General features: G+C 44.7%; 1 protein-coding gene across 6 annotated transcripts in view; it reads left to right on the forward strand.

Annotated features, from left to right (window-relative positions):
• Marchf10 (membrane associated ring-CH-type finger 10) overlaps positions 1–20,572 on the forward strand; it is an 86,713-nt gene that overhangs the window by 55,250 nt on the left and 10,891 nt on the right. For 5 of the 6 annotated variants that reach the window (XM_090349978.1, XM_090349975.1, XM_090349977.1 and 2 more), the window contains 3 exons: positions 1,977–3,354; positions 9,466–9,632; positions 12,721–12,830. In XM_090349978.1, coding sequence (XP_090206104.1) covers positions 1,977–3,354; positions 9,466–9,632; positions 12,721–12,830 — 1,655 coding nt within the window. Of the gene's footprint in view, positions 1–1,976; positions 3,355–9,465; positions 9,633–12,720; positions 12,831–14,730; positions 14,883–20,572 lie in introns of all 6 variants that reach the window. The other variant, XR_016538286.1, reaches the window with a different exon arrangement.

The following is a 20,572-nucleotide window of genomic DNA, read 5'->3' on the forward strand; positions in this document are numbered from 1 at the left end:
GCTGGCACTCTACCAATTTAAGCCATAGCTCTACTTCTGGATTTTTGGAAGATGGGAGATCACAGCTTTCCTGCGCAGGCTTGCTTTGAACCATGATCCTCAAATCTCAGCCTCCTATATAACTAGGATTAACAAATGTGAGCCATATGCAGTCAGTCAGTTAAATTCTAAGGCCCTGCCCTCAAATTCAAAATAAGAAGTTACTAATCTGAGGTCCACAGTTGGTTTCATAGACTCTTCCATTTCCCAAACACATGATTCCGCCCTGTAGGGTGGGTGCTTCCTATAGAACCAGATGTTCAATGCATCCTCGAACTGTTGACACATCACTCACTGGGGCTTATAAACCCATGAGGGGGCATGGTAGGAGAGTTTAACTGATCTCTGGAAGAGCTGCTGAGTAAAGATTCGCACTGTGTCGCTGAGTGTCCCACACTGTTGACAATAAAAGAAGCTTACCGAGTATTAGGACATTAGAGAATGAAGCCAGCCTCCCCTGTGAGGCACCTCAATTAAAGTGTGTCAGTATTGACTTGGCCTTGGCTGAGCCGGCTGCTCAGAAGATTTGCATTTCCCTGAGTAGAGCTGTTATCACCAACCTGCCCAGCCTGTGGCATCCTGTCCACTAGACAGCAAACTGCTGTAGAAATTAAGCGATAAGGACAGCAGAGCTTCATCAGATGCAAGGAGAAGCAGGGAGAAGAGCATAGGGGGGTGGCACCATGACAGGAGGGAAGAGAAGAGGAATTAAGAAAAGTGCTTGCAGTGTGTCAATGCCCACATGGGGTAAAAAAGCCCCAAACACACACACACACACACACACACACACACACACGAACATGCACACACATGCATAAATGCTTGAATTTAATAAGTATGACCATAATCATCAATGTACCTACCTGGGCTTGGGGCTTCTAGAATCTGTCAAGGCAGATTGTACTTTAGTGTTGATGAAGCTGTGTGTGTGAAGCAGAACTGCCATAAATGTATGTGAGAGGAGTTTGGAAGAGAAAGGAAGAACCTGTGGTGCTTTTGTTGTTGTTTGCCAGTCCTGGGGCTTGAACTCAGGGCCTGAGTACAGTCCTTAGGCTTTCTCAAGGCTAGCACTCTGCCACTTGAGCCATAGCACCACTTCCAGCTTTTTCTGTGTATGTGGTACCAAAGAATCCCAGGGCTTTTGTGCATGCGGTACCGAAGAATCCCAGGGCTTTTGTGCATGCAAGGCAAGCACTCTACCACTAGACCACACTCCCAGCCCAGAACCAATGGTTTTTCTAGAAGTCATTCCCAGATAACTGCTTTTCCTTTTCAACAACTACAGAATGAATTCAGTATTTAGTGGGAGGTTTATCCATCCTCAGTCTTGACAAGGATGGAGCTAGATCAGTCTTCCCAGTGCTTGTGCAGAAGACTAGCATCAACACTGCAGCAGTAGAGCGCCTTGCTTAGCAGGCAACAGACATGGGACTCAAACCCCAATACCACCAAAAACTAACCCATATGCTCAGAGTCACCCCAAACCTAAGGTCGACCTTTGAGCACAAAGAAGACTAGCAGCAATAAATAGAAGCCCATAAATCAGACTGGGCTGGTACCTCGTGGCCAGATATCTCATGTTTGGTGTAGAGAGGTTTGTGTATATGTATCTGTGTGTGTGTGTGTGTGTGTGTGTGTGTATGTGTGTGCGTGCACTAGTCCTGGGGCTTAAACTTTGGCCTGGATGCTATCCCTGAGCATTTTTGTTCAAGGCTAGAACTTTACTTGAGCCAGCTATAGCTCCAGCTTTTTGGGGAATGGTTAATTGGAACAAAGAGTCTCACAGACTTTCCTGCCCAGGCTGGCTTCAAATCACGGTCCTCAGATTTCAGCCTCTTGGGTAACTAGGATTATAGGCATGAGCCACTGGCACCCAGGCCACCAGATTTTGTTTTTGTTGTTTAACAGAATGATGAATTTGTCTCTTCTCAATGCAGGTCCAGTTGTTCAACCAGAAGGCCACGTGTTTGCAGGTGAGATGAAGCTGAAGCGTCCAAGTCGAGAGAGAAAAAACGTAGCTGCACCCCCACCGCTGGTGCGACTGGTGGAAAAAACCCCCGAGAGGCCCAAGAAAGGCGAACCCAGTGCCCTTTCCCAAAAAGAGCCCCATTCAGCCCTATCTCAGCCCTTCCAAGGCATGGACAGTGAGTCTTTAGGGTCACCTCTTATACCTAGTAGAACCATGGGAGCGACGAGAAGAGGGACACCATTTAGGTTCCGAGATGAAGACTTTTATTCTACATTTTCAATAAACATGGTCCCGGAAGACGATGACACAGAAGAGGAAATCCAAGAAGAAGAACAACTTCTGATGGCTGGCATGCGCTTGCCCCATTCTCCTTCCAACCAGAGAAGAAATGTATGCGTCAGGACAGCAACCACTCCAGTCAAAAATCATAATTACGAAGAAAATGCCGAAAACAGTCGAGGTCATTCTCTAAGAAGAAGTGAACCCAAACTTGGCTCACTCAGGATAAATACAATGGAGCCAGTGACAAAGCAGCAAGACTCCCGACTGTCTGATGAGGAGCCTGCTACAGAGAATGACAGCGATGACGGTGAAAATGAGACAAAGATCGAATCCGACACACAATCCCATCCCAGACAAGAAGATGGTCTCGGTGCTGAAGATCCATCTCACAGTCACGGCTCGGTGGAAGCACGTGGGGTCCACGACTACGAAAGAGATTGGCAAGACTATTTAAATAGTCCCAGAAATTCTTTTGACTGCTTGCTTTCGGGTAGACCCCCAGCTCCAAGATCAGCGTCAGTGAATCCCTATAACACTCCTGCGTCGTTGATGCATTCCGCTCTGATGGATGACATTCCAATAGACTTGTCAGTGTCGTCTATTTTAGTTCACAGTTCGCAGCTGGAGGAAAGCTCCAGATTCAATGCTCGTCGACCGCTGTCCCCTATTAGAAGTAGGAATCCATTCACCAGCACTGAAAACCACGGTATTTTTCTGGTCAACACGACGCATGAATTTGACATCAGGGGAACAGAACATATTACTTTAACAAGCCAACCTCAGGGGGCTTCGTTATACACAGAAGATTTATTACTAAATCCTCAAGGCAGTTTGTCCTCGGTGGACACTCCCAGGCCACCTCTATCAAGAATGGACTTGCAAGGCCACTTGCGCATGCCTGAGTCCCTGCAAGAAGCTATCCCTTTTACTTTCTTTGCAGTGTCTGATTTCACGAACCAAAATGATGGTGAGGCCTACAATGTAGCAGTTTCTAGCTTTCCAGATGAGAAGGGGGAGACTGAGCCAAAGGCAGACCCTGAGAAACTCAAGAAATTGCAAGAAAGGTGAGGAATTCTCACAATTCTATATAAAATATATACAGCTTGTCTTCCTTTGCTTCCCTCCCAGTGCTAAAATAAGCATTGTTCTCATTAGAAAGTCCTAGGAATTTTAAATCACAGATAGGCTCTTTCTCATCATTTTAATGGTGACTTGTTTGAAGAAAAATGCCCCTCTATTGTTGCTTTAAAATATAGATAAGCCAGACACCAGTGACTTGTGCCTATAATCCTAGCTACTCAAGAGACTGATATCAGAGGATCAAGGTTTGAAGCCAGCCTGGGCAAGAAAATCAGTGAGAATTATCTCCAATTAACCACCAAAAAGCCAGAAGTGGAAAGATGCGGCTCAAGTGGTAGACCATCTACCTTGAGCAGAAAAGGCAAGGCCCTGGCCCTCAGTTCAGATCCCAGTACCCACCACACACACACACACACACACACACACACACACACACACACACACACACACACACACACACACACACACACACACACACACACACACACACACACACACACACACACACACACACGTGTATGTAAAGTGTATGTAAATGTATAGAGAAAAGTTTAGTGTAGCACTCAATTTACCAAAATGGGCTCCTCCCACCCCTATACCGTAACTTTAAGAAAGGAAAACTTGCAGATTAAGCATTTCTGAGGGCTACACAATCCTAACTCTTCTCTTCAGCAATTAGAAACCAGGAATTTTTATGGAAAGGTTGCTGTCTCCCTAGAGAATGAACCATACAGCCCTTGAAGTTCACAGCTCTCCCTCTTGGGACTAAACGCAAATCTTACCAACAGTTTTAGAATTGGAACCTTCCGAAGTAAAAGACTGTTCCCAAACAGTTCCCATAGTTACTTAGATCGTTGAAGAGCTGTGCACATTATAAGTGCTCTTTCTCATGCATGAGAGAGAAAGGGGGGAAAAAAAAAGATATTTTCCAGTTGCCCATTTCTTCGATCTTTTTCCTCTTGATGTGACTTTGGGAATTTTACAGCTTCAAAATTGGATCGTTTTCCATGCCATCATTATACAGTGTCAAAATTCTACCATTTCATTTATGATAGGTGTTTACTGTGTCCTTATATTGGCTTACTGATCTGAGAATTGATTATTGAAATGTGAGCCTTCTTTAGGTACGCTGGAATGGCTCGTTTGGGCCATTAATTATCCTATTGATGTGCATCTAGAATCAAGAAAGTTTAATTCACTCAGTGATAACTATAATCTTCTGAGTTTGTGTGTGGGGGGGGGTGGGTGTGGGTGTGTGCGCTAGTACATTAAAAAAAAAATACACCTAGGGCTTTGTGTTCTTGTCTGGCTTCTTTTGCTGAAGAGTAGTGTTCTATCACTTGAACTCCACCTCCACTTCTGGCTTTTTATTGGTTAATTGCAGAAGTCATGAATTTGTCTTCCCTGATTTTGCAGTCCTCAGATCTCAGCTTTCTGATTAGCTAGGTACCTGGCCTATTCTCTGAGTATTTGTGTGTGTGTGTGTGTGTGTGTACTGGTCCTGGGCTTGGACTCAGGGTCTGAATGCTTTCCCTGAGCTCTTTTGCTCAAGGCTAGCACCCTACTACTTGAGCCACGGCTCCCCTTTTGGCTTTAGGGTGCTTAACTGGAAATAAGAATCTCACAAAATTTCCTGCGCTGGCTGACTTCAAACCACAATCCTCAGATCTCAGGCTTCCGAGTAGGATTATAGGCATGAGCCACTGGTGCCCAGCGTCTAAGTCTTTGTCTCTACTTCCAGAAATAAAGAACTTTTTAGTTGCCATTACGTTTTCCTTTTCTTAATTAACCAACTACTAGATGACCACATGTTTACCCATCCCCCTCAAAAATAGCTTGCCACAAATCCTAACTCCTACCACCAAAGTGACACCTTTAGGCTCAAAATATTTTATAATGCATGCAATTCTAAGCATTGAAACTATTGTTTATCAATGCCTTATCAATGTTTATCAAATGCTCTGTTGTTTCTATACAAAATGAACCTTATACTCTTGTGATTTCCAAAATGTCCACTTAGGAAATATTTTAAAATACAGGCTTAGAAAGATACCTATAACTGCCGGGCACAGTGGCTCACACCTGTAATCCTAGCTACTCAGGAGGCTGAGATCTGAGGATCATGGTTCAAAGCCAGCCTGGGCACAAAAGGATCTGAGACTCTTATTTCTGATTAACCCCTAGAAAATGGGAAGTGGCTTGGCTCAAGGGTAGGGTGGTAGCCTTGAGCTGAAGAGCTCAGGGACAGCGCCCAGGCCCCATGACCCACAAACAAACAAACAACAACAAATATAAAACCTGTAACCTGCCATTCAGAGATAAGTACTGCTGAAAACATTGTTTCCAGTCTTTCATGTTTGCATATAAATGCAAGTTTTAGTGTGATGCCAAGATTCAAACTCAGGTCCTCATACTTGCTCATTCTCCTGAGTAGCTATGATTCCAGCTACTTGGGTCCTTCTTTCCTTCCTTCCTTCCTTCCTTTTCTTTTGTCTTTTTTCTTTGTTGTTATTTGGGTTTGTTTTAGACTGGACTCTTAACATCAATGAACCAGCAGAAAGCAGCTCAAGCGGTAAAGCACTGGCCACTGGGAGGACGCTGAGTAAAGACCTCCAGAGGAAAGAAAGTCCTCCACCTTTCCATTCTCACTGCCATTTTATGAACACTCAAGTGTCCACAGTCATTTTCCCTCTGGCATTTTCATATTCTCATTTTATGTAGCATGGAGGTTTAAAAGCATAGATTTGTTGTGGTTACAGGTCTAGATTCCGTTCCTGATCCTATGAACTATTAGCTGTCTATGGTTTAAGAAATTGTTCATTTTCTGGAGTTATGTTTTTTCCATCTAGAAAAGAGAAGGAGCAATGCAGTGAAAATTGAATGAGGTCTAAAATATTTGCCTAAGCTATACTGTCATATAGCTACCATTCCATTCATATGGAATATAGTTTGGTGTATGGCACAAGGTAGGGTTCTAATGTCTTTTTCTATCTTTCTTTTTCCTACTTCTCCAGCTCCTTCTTCACGGTTAGCCAGTTGTCAATCCATGACTTCTTTTGCATTCAAGATCCCTACTGGATATGTTAGCGTTAACACTTGAGTCAATCTGCCTGAATACTGCGTGCACTGTACAATTTTACTTACTATAGATTTACTATCTGATGCAGTAAATCATCTTCCGTTATCCTCTTCTAAAAAGTTATTGCCCTTCCTTATTTAGTTGTATTGTGATCTCAGAAATGTGCTTTGTTGGGCTTAGGTACATAGCAAATATTTACAAATCCGTTACCACATAGAGAGGTTGTAAAGTCTCTGTTCTTTTATTGTCTGTCCACATATATAAAATACAGCTTGGAAAAAAATTGCTATTCAAAAAATCTTCCTTCTTTATTCTTTTCTATTGAACGGATCCATTTCCAAAAATGCACTAAAACTTTCCGCTAGGATTTGGATTTGCCCCATTCTCTTTTGTATCTATAGGAATTTTATTTTTATTTATTTCATTAAGACTAATGGCTGATTCCCAGCACTGTCCAAGAAAAAGGGGGGAGCTAATTTTCTTTAGCCCTGAATTCTGTTTTATTAATATTGCTTGTACCTATTTTAAAAATTCCTTTTTCTTAATCATATTTTTTTTTTGTCGGTCATGGGGCTTGAACTCTGGGCCCGGGCGTTGTCCCTAAGTTCTTCAGCTCAAGGCTATTGCCCTACCCCTTGAACCACATTCCCACTTCCCGTTTTCTAGTGATTAATTGGAGATAAGTTTCCTGGTCTTTTGTGCCCGGGCTGGCTTTGAACATGATCCTCAGATCTCAGCCCCCCAAGTAGCTAGGATTACAGGCGTGAGCCAACTGGTGTAGGCTTAATCATACTTTTTTTAATTCCCCAGAAATCTATTTATCTCTGATCTAATCATTCCTTTACAAAATAGTAGGCTAAATCCTTTGGAATCTTCTGGATAAATCTCCTCTATTCCATGAACTATCCATTCCTCTACCATCAGCAGAGCCCTGCCTCTGTCCCCTTCCCTCCCTGCTGCCTCCATGACAGGTGATTGCTGCTGCCTCCTGAAGGAAGGAAAGGGGGGTTGAGAAGAGAGGCTGCCAGCATGAATTCCCTGGAGGCTGTGTGCCTTGCTTCCTCTCTATCCTCTTCCCTAAACGGAGGGTTTTGAGTAAGTGAATGGAAAGTATTAACAGTGTTTGAAACTTCGGGCTTTACAGGCAGCAGCTCCATTCCACAGTGCTCAGCTCCATGTTTATTGGGGGGAGATATTAGCGCTACTGATGCTCTTTCTCAGAGTAACTGGCCTTACAATGTTAGTTATTTTTTGGGGGGGGGGAAGGTGCAACTCAGGAGGCTGAGATCAGAGGACTGTAGTTTGCAACCAGGCCAGGCAGGAAAGTCCATGAGACTTTCCTCTCCAATAAATTATTCAGCAAAAGCCAGAAGTGATGCTGTGGCTTAAGTGGTAGAGTGCTATCCTTGAACACACAATGGCTCGGGGACAGGACAGTGCTCAGTCCCTGAATTCAAGTCCCTGGACCAGCAAAAAATAAAAATTGATGCCAGTACTGGTACTTGAACTCAAGGCCTTCTTGTCTCACTTGGCTTTTTCACTCAAGGCTGGCTCTCTACAACTTAAGCCACTCCTCTGCTACTAGCTTTTTGCTGACTAATTGGAGATAAGAATTTCCCAGGCTGACTTCAAAGCTAAATCCTCCCCTCTTAGCCTCCTTGAGTACTAAGGTTACAGGTATGAGCCACTGGCACTCAGCAAATTCTGTTCCTCTTCATTGAACTTCCCTTTCTTGGGGAAGATGTCAAGATTTTTTTTTAAACATGGTCCATTTCTTTCCTTTTGAGTGTAGCCACGAAGTGGTTTCCTTCTATTGACAGCCCTAGACCCATGAAAATGCAAAAGAAAAGAAAAACCACTGTCAGCTTCTTTCAGCACTCTTAACATGAATATCACCCAGCTATCCTTCGCTTGCCATTTATTACACACACGTATTTTTGCTTACATTTTCATTCATTCTATCCTTATCAACTTCTAGCAGCTCCCATCCTGAAATGTGGGCAATAGTTGTTGCTCACGTTCAGGTTTTTTGGTTCATCATTTATTCAAACTTGTGCCTGCCTATTGAGTGGCCTCTGAGAATGAAAAGCTTAGCTTGTACCCTGGACGCACCGTAAAGTTTGTAGAGCAGGTCAGTAATCAGGCACTGGGAATCAAGCAGCAAATAAGGTGGCAAAATCCTGAGAAAATACTAGGAATTTGTCGCAAGTCACAACATTGTTTACACATGGCTTAAAAGGCAGCCCTCAAACCCTAGAGCTCTGATGGTAACTCCTGTGAAATGGTGACAGCAGGCCTTACTCTAGTTTCGTCCAGAAGCTTATCCTCACTTCTGTTCTCTCTAAAGTGAACTGAACCTGAGAACTGAACCCAGGGGCTCCTGCTTGCTTCATCTAAGAGTACAATAGTTGGCCCTCTGCTCCCTTCTTTATTTTTCGGTGCAGATTACTGGGGTTCGAACTCAGAACCTCAGGCTCTTGGCTGGCTTTTTCACTCAAAGCTTTTTTGATCCTTAATTGGAGGTAGGACATCTCAGGGATTTTTCGGCCTGGGCAGGCTTTGAACCATGATTCTTAAATCTCAGCCTCCTGAGTAGCCAGGATGACAGGTGTGGGCTACTGGCACCTGGCTCCCTTCTTTGTTTGTGGTAGTCGTGTTGGTCCCAGCGAGCTCCTGTGTATCCATGATTACAGTAGAGCCTGTGTGTATTCATACCTAACTAAGGAAATGATAACCCCTTCTGTACATCCCCTTAACAGTAACAGTTAAATTTTAAAAAGAGCCTGGGACATAAGAACATGTTTATTGACCATCCACAACCACATCTAGAGGAATGCTCCCAGAATCAGAGGGGGCCCGCAGGTTAGACCCCAGAAGTCATCCTGAGCACCCCCATGGAGGGGGGAGGGGCCAATGTCCCTTTTCTTCCTTCTCCCGTGAGCACCCTGGGAACTGACATTTTGTGGAAACTGCAACTGTGGAGACTCTTGGTCATGAGGGCTTGTTTTCTCTTTAGTCTCCTGGAGGAGGACTCTGAGGAGGAGGGAGACTTGTGTCGCATCTGTCAGATAGCTGGGGGTTCCCCTACCAACCCCCTCCTGGAGCCCTGCGGCTGTGTGGGAAGCCTGCAGTTTGTTCACCAAGAGTGCCTGAAAAAATGGTTGAAAGTGAAGATCACATCAGGTAGGTGGAGAGAGAAGGGCGCACATGCACAGACACATGGAATGAATCTGAGCCACCACGCCATGGGCCTCGGAGCCCGTGAACTGCTCTGTCCCAGGAAAACATGGCCTAGCCTGGGTTTCTTTGCCCTAGAACACTGCCTTCAAATGACAGGAGGGAAATGAATATGGCTTGTTTTCATGCCAGTGCTGGGATTTGAACTCGGGGTCTGCGTACTGCTGCTGTGCTGAGCACTCAAGTCTAGTATACCACTTGAGCCACAACTTCTACTTCCAGCTTTCTGATGGTTCCCTAAAGAGTCTCATGGGCTGGCTTTGAACTATGATCCTCAGATCTCAGCTTCCTGAGTAGCTAGAATTACAGGTATGAGCCACCAGCTCCTGGCAAATGTGTTGGAGATTTTGTTTGTTTTGTTGTCTTTAAGTCCCAGAGATAGATCCTGGAAACCTTTACTATGGACTCCCCCTGCTTCAAGCAGAGGTGCTAAGCCTGCCAGTCTACAAGAAAGGAAACAGAAGAAATTGGGAAGCTCCCAGTAGTAGAGGAGGTACAGGAAACACCATGCCCCCTGGCCATGCCCAGCCAGTAAGCCCTCTGCAAAATTCATTCAGAAAGACCATCAGAAGAAACACACCCAGTTCATCTTCCTCGTATTTAGGTGGAGGAGGGTTGAGGGCATCTAGGAACTTAAGCAGAGCTTCCTGTTGACAAGCTGAGGTTAACATTTTTTTTAGGTTTTTTTTTTTTTTTTTTTTGGCCAGTTGTGGGGCTTGAACTCAGGGCCTGAGCACTGTCCTGGGACATTTCTCAAGGCTAGAGCTCTACCACTTGAGCCACAGCACCACTTCCAGCTTTTTTTCTATGTATGTGGTACCAAGGAATCAAACCCGGGTCTTTGTGCATGCTAGGCAAGCACTCTACCACTAGGCCAAACTCCCGGCCCTAACATTTTCTTTTTAAGCATTGATCTGATTTTTCTAGAACCATATTAGAGATTTCCATGTGTGGGTTTTGTCAGTTTGATCTTACAACGGAGTGTAAGGTCCCTTCTCAACTCCTCGGGGGAGGTGATAACCTAAATATAGCCGCATCAGTAAGTTGGCTATAGTTTTCTTGGCAGAGAATGGAAGATTTCTTTCAAACATGGCTTTAGGAATGAATGCCAATTTTAACAAAAATTGTGGATATCAATGGAAGCAATTCAATTAGAAAATAGCTATGTCTTTCAGACACCCCCCCCTCTCTCTCTCTCATTCTCTTTCTCTCTCTTTCTCTCTCTCTCTCCCTTTCAGAAATCTTTACTCTGTAGCTAGAGCCATTTCTCTTCTCACACATTCTTATCTATTCTCTGCTGTCTTAAGAGACCCTGGGGGCTTTACCCTGTGTCCCTGTGATGTGTTGCTGCACCCCCTTCACCAAAGACAGCACACTGTTTAACCAGAGAATGGACACAGGGACTTTTGTCACATTAACTATCTCATTCCTAAAGTCTCTTTCCCTGTGTTCCCCAGCATAAGAAATACAGAATCAGTCCTGAGATGCTTAAATGTAAGTGAAGAACTTTTTCTAGTAAGAGGGCAATAATAACCCTGCCATCTAATGCTTTATCTTAATAGAAAGTTGAGTCAATGAAATATCTAGACCAACCAACACCAATTCATACCTGCAATCCTAAAACCTAGAGGATCACCGTTCAAGGCCAGCTAGAGGGGGAAAAAAAAAAAGTCTATGAGACCCATACCTCTAATTCACCAGCAAAAAACCTGACTTGAGATATGGCTTAAGTGATAGAGCTCCAACCATGAACAAATAAGACAATAAGTGAACCTGAGGCCCCTAAGGGGTCTTTTTTTGCAGGGGGGGACACCCCCTTCCCAAAGAAAAAGCAAGCCAAAAAATCTAGTATAAGAAAAAGGAACCGTGAAATGGATCATCTTTTAAAAAATGATATTGTAGGCTCATAAATGCCAATGTGGGTATGATATGTTTGGCAAGACTAGGTTGGAAGACACATGGGATATTGAGGAGCCAAATGCATTGCTGAATGGTGCTAAAAAAAAAAAAGACGTCAAGGAAACAAAATGCAGATAAGAGATCATGGTTCATTCTCCCTTTAAAAGTCTCTATCATTTACTCTTGTTCCATATTCCATGGGGAAATAGAACTGGTATAGAAAGCTGCAAGGCCCAAATTACTCAATAGATAACAGTTAAGCAGTTCTTTGTTTCCTAACGCATGTATGTGCCAAAGTGGGGGAAGAGGTAAGAAGTATGCTTTTTTTTCCCCCCTTAAAATAGCCACAGTTTTGCAGCTCCTACTTTTGTATTAGGGAATAGGGTAGAGGAAGAAAAAGTGCTCATTTAGAATGCAAGTTGTTATTTTAGAATAATGCATCCTTCCTCCCCCCAGAACAGGAAACTCTCTTGTTTTTTCCCCAAATAGGGCTGAGTTGGGACTTAGGTACTAGGTGCTCCCTCCCCCCACTGCACTCCTAACCACACATCATCCCTTGCTCCCTTTCTTTTCTCAGATAAGAAACACACCTAGGAAGGACTAAAGCTATATTTTTAAGCCAGTGATGGGAGTATAGCTTCTTTACAAATTTTTTTCCTTCTACTTCGATCTATGTTAAGTCTATAAGAAAAAAACAAAAACCAAGAAGAACTAAGGCCACTGTTAGTTGTTTTATTATTTTTTTTTCAAACACCTGTGTTACAGACTCTTGGCTTCCATGTAGCAATTCCAATTTTATGAACCATTATGTTTATACATTTAAATAGAAACAAGACTTGTTATTTAAAAGTCATGGGAATTTCACTGACATGAAGCTTGTATAATAAATGATTACAAAGGGAATTTTTCAGATCTCAACTTCAAGGTCATTTTCTCCAGAGGATGACTGACTTTTAATGAAGGTCAATAAAGCCCGGAATTCATAACACAAACAAGTTCACTCTCAAAACATCACCTGCCCAAAGTGCCAACACAGATGGCAGGATTGTATGTAATGGGGTGTGTATGCATGTGTGTGTGTGTGTGTGTTGAGAATAGATCTATTCTCTTACACAGAACCTCTGTCTCATTTAAGGAGCTGATCTAGGCACTGTGAAGACCTGTGAAATGTGTAAGCAAGGCCTACTGGTCGACCTGGATGACTTCAACATGACTGAGTTCTATCAGAAGCACCAGCAATCCCGGGTAAGAAACACTGCACCCATGGGAGCTGGAAGTGTAGCCTAGTGGTAGTGTTCACCCAGCCTGCACAAAGCCCTGGGTTCGATTCCTCAGTACCATATACAAAGAAAAAGCTGGAAGTGGAGCTATGGCTCAAGTGACAGAACACTAGCCTTGAGAAAGCCCAAGGACAATGCTCAGGCCCTGAGTTCAAGCCCCATGACTCGCAAAAAAAAAAAAAAAAAAAAAAAAAAAAAAAAAAAAAAACTCCACCTGCTTTATGCTCTATCTTTAGACTCACATGGATTAAAACCACTTAACCTACTGGGCACTAGGGATCAAACTCAGAGCCTCCTCAAGCATGCTGAGTTAGCATTCTCCTAGGAGCCACACCCAAGTATGAATTTCCCTAATCTAAGGAATGTGTGTGACATGGGTCTGAGACAGTCCATTGTACTTTTTTTTAAGAAGCTTTATCACTAAAGTAGAATATTGGAGTACTGGGAAGTCTTAGTCATCCTAGATTTGCTAAAGTAATCACAAGGAAAAAAAAAAGCACAATCCTGGAGGAAATGGTCCTGACTTAACTCTTGGGTAAGAAGGAACTGCTTTATCTAAGGTTAATAAGCATGTAGTCAATGCTTACTGCATGCTGCTTAACACCTAGTGCAGCAAGGAATGGCGTAGTGGAGAGAAGTCTCATGGGCATTTGGATTACATTTCTAAAACTGTGAAAAAGTTAATTAACCTCAGGTGGAAAGGGTGATTTGGGCCCAGGGTAGTAGTTAATCACCCAATTCTCCAGTAAATAATCTTTCATTTAGACTTACACTCTCCAAGATCGAAGTCACAAGCCATCTGTGGCTAATAAGATGGTGGTCAATTCTAATCAAGATGTCCTGTTAAGTGATAAATACACAGCCCATGTCAAATTACAGCCCTCCAAAAAAAGAGTAAACAAGGGGCCAGGAGTTTGGCCTAGTGGTAGAGTGCTTGCCTAGCATGCATGACGACCGGGGTTCGATTCCTTGGTACCACATACATAGAAAAGAAAAAAAAGCCGGAAGTGGTGCTGAGGCTCAAGTGGTAGAGCTCTAGCCTTGAGATAGTTCAAGGACAGTGCTCAGGCCCTGTGCTCAAACCCAGGACTGGCCAAAAAAAAAAAACCCAAGAGTAAACAATCACACAATTTGATATTCAATGTATAAAATGTTAGTTAATTTTTCAAGATTAGAACAAAACACCTGAGTCTGGTCGACTCAGAGAAAGCAGGTTTGAAGTTACAAGGCCAATAGCTGACTGTGTAGCAGCCCTTTGTCCCAGGATAACTTCAACATGACTGAGTTCTATCAGTCATATGTAGGTCCAAGGGCCCACATCCCATAATGGTCTTCTTGCTGGTAGTGTGCCAAGGCCGGATGTAGCATCACACAGTAAAAAATAGGAAGCATGCATGTCTCCTGATCTCTCTCTCTTCCTGCTAAAGTCACCAGGATCCAACCATGGGGATTCCATCCTGATGACCTTATCTAATTCTAGTTACTTCCTGAAGGCCTCAAGTCCTAACACCATATGCAGATTAAGCTTCCACCTCCCTTACTCCCTCTCTCCCTCTCTTCCCTTCTCTTTTTCCCTTCCCCCTTTCCCTCCCCTGTCCCTATCTTCTTCCTTCCCTTTCTCTTCTCTCTGTCTGTCACTTTGTCACTCTCTATCTCTCTGTCTCTGTCTCTCTTATACTAGGATTTTGAACTCAGGGCCCCATGATCACTAGCCAACAACACCAAGTCATACCCTGCCCCTTTTATTTTGCATTAATTTTTCTGAATAGGCCTCACATGTGTGCCCAGGCCAGCCCGGACAGCAGTTCTAGTTATGCTTCTCACGTTACTAAGATGAAAAGTATAAGAACTTTTTTTTTGTCCAGGCTGGCTTCAACCCAATGTCCTTCCATTATTTGCCTCTGGAATAGCTTGGAGTGAAAGATGGGTCACCATATCCAGATCGTCTTTTTAAGGCAGCGTTTCACAATGGAACCCTACCTTCCTGCCTCTGCCTCTCTGACTGCTGAGATTATAGGTATGCACCATTGCAGCCAGCTAGTTTTCACCATCTTACATACGTCAGAGTGAGTGCATTAGCTTCCCATGACTATAACGAAGTACCTGAGGCAATTAAGAAGATAGAAGGCATATTTTGGTTCATGGTCCCAGGCCAAGACTGAGCTGCCCCTGACAAGGGGTAACACGACATGATAGTAATGTGGCAGAGCCAACTGCTCATCATCTCATGTCCAAGAAGCAGAGAAAGAATGCAGAAGACACTGGCCTGCCACCTCTCCACCAAAGGCACACTCCACATGACCCAGGGACCTGCTATAAGGCCCTGCCTCCTATGGGCACAATGACCAAGCCTTGAACACATGAGCCTTAGGCCTCATCAATCCTCAGCCATGGGGATCAAATTTCAACCCGTGAACCCTTGGAGGAAAGGCTTAACTCATATCCAAACCACAGTGTGCATCACATTTCACAGACTTTGTATACATCCCTGCTCAGCACATATAGAGCATTTAGTACCACAAGGAAAAAATCTGAACAAACTAAAAAGTCAACAACACATCTTAGATCCACAGGAAAAAATAGGAGCATCACAGTCTAAAACCAGTCCCAGACAAAAGTTCAAGACTCTTAACAGAAAATTAAAAACAACAAAACTAACTCAAAGTAAAGGGATGCAGGGCCAAAGTATAAGGCCCTGAGTTCAATGTCTATTCCCCCCAAAAGAGAAAAGAAAAGGAATAAGAGCTAGCAGGGCTTGATGAGACAAGGAGTCTCCTGTCAGAACAGAAGTGCTGTGGCTACTTAGTGCAAGAAGCAGCCCAGCCACACCACTACCCATCAAAGAGGAAACAGAATAATCTCAACTCTCTCTCCTCCAGCCTCATCTCCTCCCAGCCAAACCCACCGACCAAGTGGAGGCAGACAGCAAAGACAGCCTGGCAGTGTAAGCCATGGGTCAGCCTGTAGACCAGCGAGCAGGGTAGACAGTAGTTCTGGGGGACGGAAATGGAAAATGTCCAGCTCATAATTACATAGAAGCAGAAAAGATTTAAAAATCTTCCATGTGAGAACCTGACAGGCCATCAGAGGCTTTTGGAAAGTGCCCCTCCTTATAATTCCTGGTAAACACTGGGTTGCCCACCCCCTCTGGCGGGACGCGAAGCATCCTAGGACGCAGAAGGCTGTTTTCCAGCACACTGCCACAAGCACTTCTGCTCTGAGGCCTGTTGTAATTGTAATAGTGTCTGCTAACAGTCTGTCTCAAAACAAGAGGGAAGAGTGCGCAAGCAAGTTCAGAAACTCATCATGGACCAAGGCGGAAGAAGCTGTTCTCTAGAATGTCCTAGAATATGGCTTCAGCTCCCCTAGGGAGGGAGGGTCCCCAAGGCTGGATGTGGGGATGATATACTTCCCTGTGCTTTTGAGGGCTGAGCCCTTCTTCTGATACCCAAACTGGCGCTCATGTAGGCCTTCTAGCCACCCTCAGTGCTCCTTGCTAGTGAGTTTCCGTCTTGAGACATGGGGCAACTATGCCAAATGTAGATATGTACAAAGAAAGAGGCAAAACTGAAAGATGGGAAAGGGGAAGGGAAAAGGGTAGAGAGCTAAGGGGAAACCCATAAGGGGCCTAGGACTGGCTTCTAACTGGCTCTAACTGAGCCTCAACTACCTAGCTGACCAACTGCATTCTTCTGCATTTTCCCACTTCATGTTATTTTGTTAGTTTTGCTTTAATTTCGAAAGTCACACAAAGAGCTGGTGACATAATCTCCCATAAATTGCCATCCCAGAAAACAGCTTTTAACCTTTAGCTGGAGATCTTCTTTGGTTTTCCTACGAAAATACTGATACTCAGGCCTAACCCTGGGGATTGAACTCAGGGCCTTACACTCTCACTTGGCTTTTACACCCACAGCTGACAACTGACTCATACCCAAACTTAGTTTATTTTACCCCACTAGAGATCAGCTCTGTTTACTTCAGAAGATCTGCTCTTCAAAGGCTGGACCAGGCAAAACAAGCAAACAACCAAACCCCATAGGTGGCTCTTACCACTTGAGCTACACCTTTTACACCTCTGCTTCCAGTCCATGTGCTGGTTAACTGGCTTTGTCTTCTTGGGCTGATTTTGGATCTTGATCTTCAGATCTCATTCTCCTGAAGTAGCTTACAGGCATGAGGCTGGTTTCCATTTCTTTTTTTCCCAGATGAGTCTTGCTATGTAGCCCAGGTTGGCCATTAACTTATAACCCTCCTGCCTCTACCTCTCAAGTACTGGATTTATAGGTGTATGCCACCATGCCTAGTTTCATTTTTTTAACTATGTCAAAATATACATTGCGTGAAAAGTTTAGTTTTCAAAACATTTATTGAGCACCTACTGTATGCCAGACAATGTGCTGGAGACACCAAGGTATCGAAGATCAATATAGCCATTCTTCCTAATAAGGAGGCCGTAAGTGAGCATTAGCTATGCTGTAGAAGGATCAGAACAAGAGACATGGAGCAGTCTGGGATTGGTTCTCACTGCTCCATCTGCACATATATTTATGGAGCACACACTGGGTACCAGGCACAAGGCCAAGCCCTAGCAGGACAGGTACACACAAGATGTCAGGCTTGCCCTCACCGACCTTATGCCCAGACAGTGTACCTGGTATCCTAGCTCTAGTTCTTGCTTTCCTGTAGATTATTTTTATTTTATGATATATCATGGCCCTCTGTGAGTTCAATTTATATAACACCTGGGGGAAATGGGCAGAGCAGAGGTTACCTATGGAGCCACACAGTGGAAACTCCTTGCTCAGAGCCAGTGTTCCCTGGTTCCACATTGCCCACCTTACAGCTGGCACATTCTGGGTCCACACCTACTGAGTCCAGAACCTGTTTCTCCTGCCATCTTTGCTCTGCCACACAGGAGCATCTCCAGAGCCTCTGGCTCTCACTGCTGTGAAGCCCAGGCCTGGCTTTGCTCCCAGTCAAGGACATGTGTCCTTGGACACACACTGGCATCTAAATCACCCTCAGACCTGACAGCGTTTCTAGAACGTGTTTGAAGACCATAAAACATTCAGCCAAACTCATAGCTTCTTTGAGTGCATTACTTGGAATATTGAAAATTTCCACCAAGTAGCAAATCCCGTAACCACAATGAATATTCACAAAATTGAAGGTTGGGAAGGAAAGGAGATCGACAGGTGGCTGAGCTCTCTCTAGCGTTTACCCTTCACAGTGTCAAGTGTCCTTACCTCCACCTGCTAGTCTCCCCTCCCATGTCCCCAATGCCCTGCATTCTAAAGACAAAGGAAACTCCACATGGGAGCCAGAGTTGTGTGATTATGACTGAATCTAAGGAGGCTGAGTCCAGGAGCGGCTCCAACAAATAACACTCCAAAATGGAGTTCATTTGGCACTTGCCAAACAAAAGCTGTAGAATTCGTTCAGTGAACAAGCCCCGCCCACTTGTGACTCTGGAGTAGACAGGCTGACTCCGTCAGTGCCCTCTCTGATTGGCCAGCTCAACCCCTGGGTATGCCACCTCACTCTGCAGAGGGCCAGCCAGGAGATTCATGGTCTCACGTGATACAGTCCCTCCCACAGAACAGAGAAGAGACACAATCTGCTGCAAGTGACTTTTCAAATTATCTGCAGAAAACATTAGTGGATATTTTCCCATCTGCATGCCTCCGGGTCTTATTGAGTCATAAAAAAGTAAATGATTTCCCTGAATGCTTTGACAAATCTGAGAGTTCCAAGCCATTTTCTAGCTGATTGGTTTACCACTAGCATGTCTCTGCACAGACAGCCTTCATGGCAAGAGTATTGGAAAACCAGCAAGGAACAAGGGCTTGGTTGGGGGGAGGGGGGTTAGGGGGAGTGAAGTGGTGATTCTAAAAAGCTCATTCAGAAGGTCTCCCAAAGGAGGTGGCTTTGGAAACTGTCCTGAAAGGAGGTCCAGGCACTGAGTTGCTAGGAGGAAGAATAGAAACCCAAAAACCACCAGTCCCTCCCTACACCCCCCCCCTGCCCAAAAAGAAGCCACCACCAAAAGCTAAAAATAAGTGGTTAACAAGATATCAAACTCTTGTGCCTTCTAAAATGATCTTCAGGACAGGGGAGAGGCCTTGAGCGCTGACCCTGAGGGGTCAGTTGTCACCAAAGATCCGGAGTTGTCTTGTTTCAAAGGAAGGACACATCGATCCCTGCTCATCTTCCAAACCCTTTCCTGATAGCTGTTGGGTCCTGGGAGAGCTGGGTTCTGTGCCAGCTTCCTGAGCTGCCCTTGATCTAATGGGAATGGGGACATCTCGGCAGCTGCAGGAAGATGCCACACCAAAGCGATCACTTTATTACTTGGGACACAGAGTCACAGCACTGACCTTTCCCAGGGTGATAGAAAGACCGCACCCTTTTCAAGGGAACTCAGTCCCCTGGGGCTGGGCTACTTCCTGAGCACAGCCTTGGCCCATCCCAGAGCCCTCCACTCGTGGGGACTTGGCTTGAGACCAGTAGAGGACAAAAAGGACCTTCCCTTCCTCCTCTTACCAACCAGAAGTTGTTAGTTAGGCTACTGATATGATCTATTGAAGGGCTATGAGGGGTCTGGAGAGTTTGGCCTTGTAGCACAGCCTAGGAGAGGAGGGAAAGGGGCTCAGCCCAGTGAGAATCAAAGTACAACCTGCCTATTGCAAAAAGGCAAAACACATTTAACATGTACAAAATGTGGTGCAGGCAATAAAGACAAATGCTTAGGAGTCTGAAAATAGAGAAATGGCAGGAACAAACGAGATTCATCAGGAAGGTTTCCACAGGGAGCAATGTTCATGACCCATGGAAGGAAAGACTCTAAGGTGGGAGGAGCAGCATTCAAAGCAGATACATGGGCTGGAGCCATGGCTCCAGTGGTAGAATGCCTCGTGAACTCAAAGAACCTGAATTCAGATCCCAGCACTAGGAGGAGAGGGAAAAAAGAATCACGAAAAAGGAACCCCAAGTGAAGGCCCTAAAGTCAAGGCTCAGGGCCGTGCCAGCTCCTGCTACTCTCTCTGGGGGCTAAGTGGTAATAAAGAATAGATGTGCTGGTAGAAGGGCATCTCAGGTGAGGCCTATCACAAGGCCCACTTATAGAGAACCATAGAGATAGAGCCCTTCCTCTGAGCAAAGAACCATCTCAAAAAACAATGTGCGCCTGCAACATCTCTGTCCCGGATTGTGTCACCGTGGAGTGTGCCTTCTGCTCTGGTCCCTAGCTTCCCATGGCCCCAGCTCATGCCGATGCTTTGTTAAAATCCAAAACAAACACCAACGTCATCTACTCTAGCCACACTGGCCACAGAGGAATTTTGCCCACAACCTGCTCTGCATTCTCCACCCCATCTCTGCTGGCCTTCAATGCCTCTGTCTGTCTGAATGGCCTTAACACCCTCCTGCTACCTACCATCTTTTTGTATTTTTCCAGTCCTGGGCTTGAGCTCAGGGCCGGAGCCCTGTCCTTGGACTTTCTTAAGGCTAGAGCTCTACCCCTTGAGCCTTAGCACCACTTCCGGCTTTCTACTATGTATGTGGTACCAAGGAATCGAACCCGGGTCTTCATGCATTCGAGGCAAGCACTTTACCATTAGGCCAAACTCCCAGCCCTCTACCTACCATCTTTTAAGGACCCATTATAAGTCCTCCTCTTGCCGGTCACTGGTGACTCACTAGCTC

Source organism: Megascapheus bottae, chromosome 17 (assembly GCF_031878675.1).
Source record: "Megascapheus bottae isolate mThoBot1 chromosome 17, mThoBot2.hap1, whole genome shotgun sequence".
Classification (NCBI taxonomy): domain Eukaryota; kingdom Metazoa; phylum Chordata; class Mammalia; order Rodentia; family Geomyidae; genus Megascapheus; species Megascapheus bottae.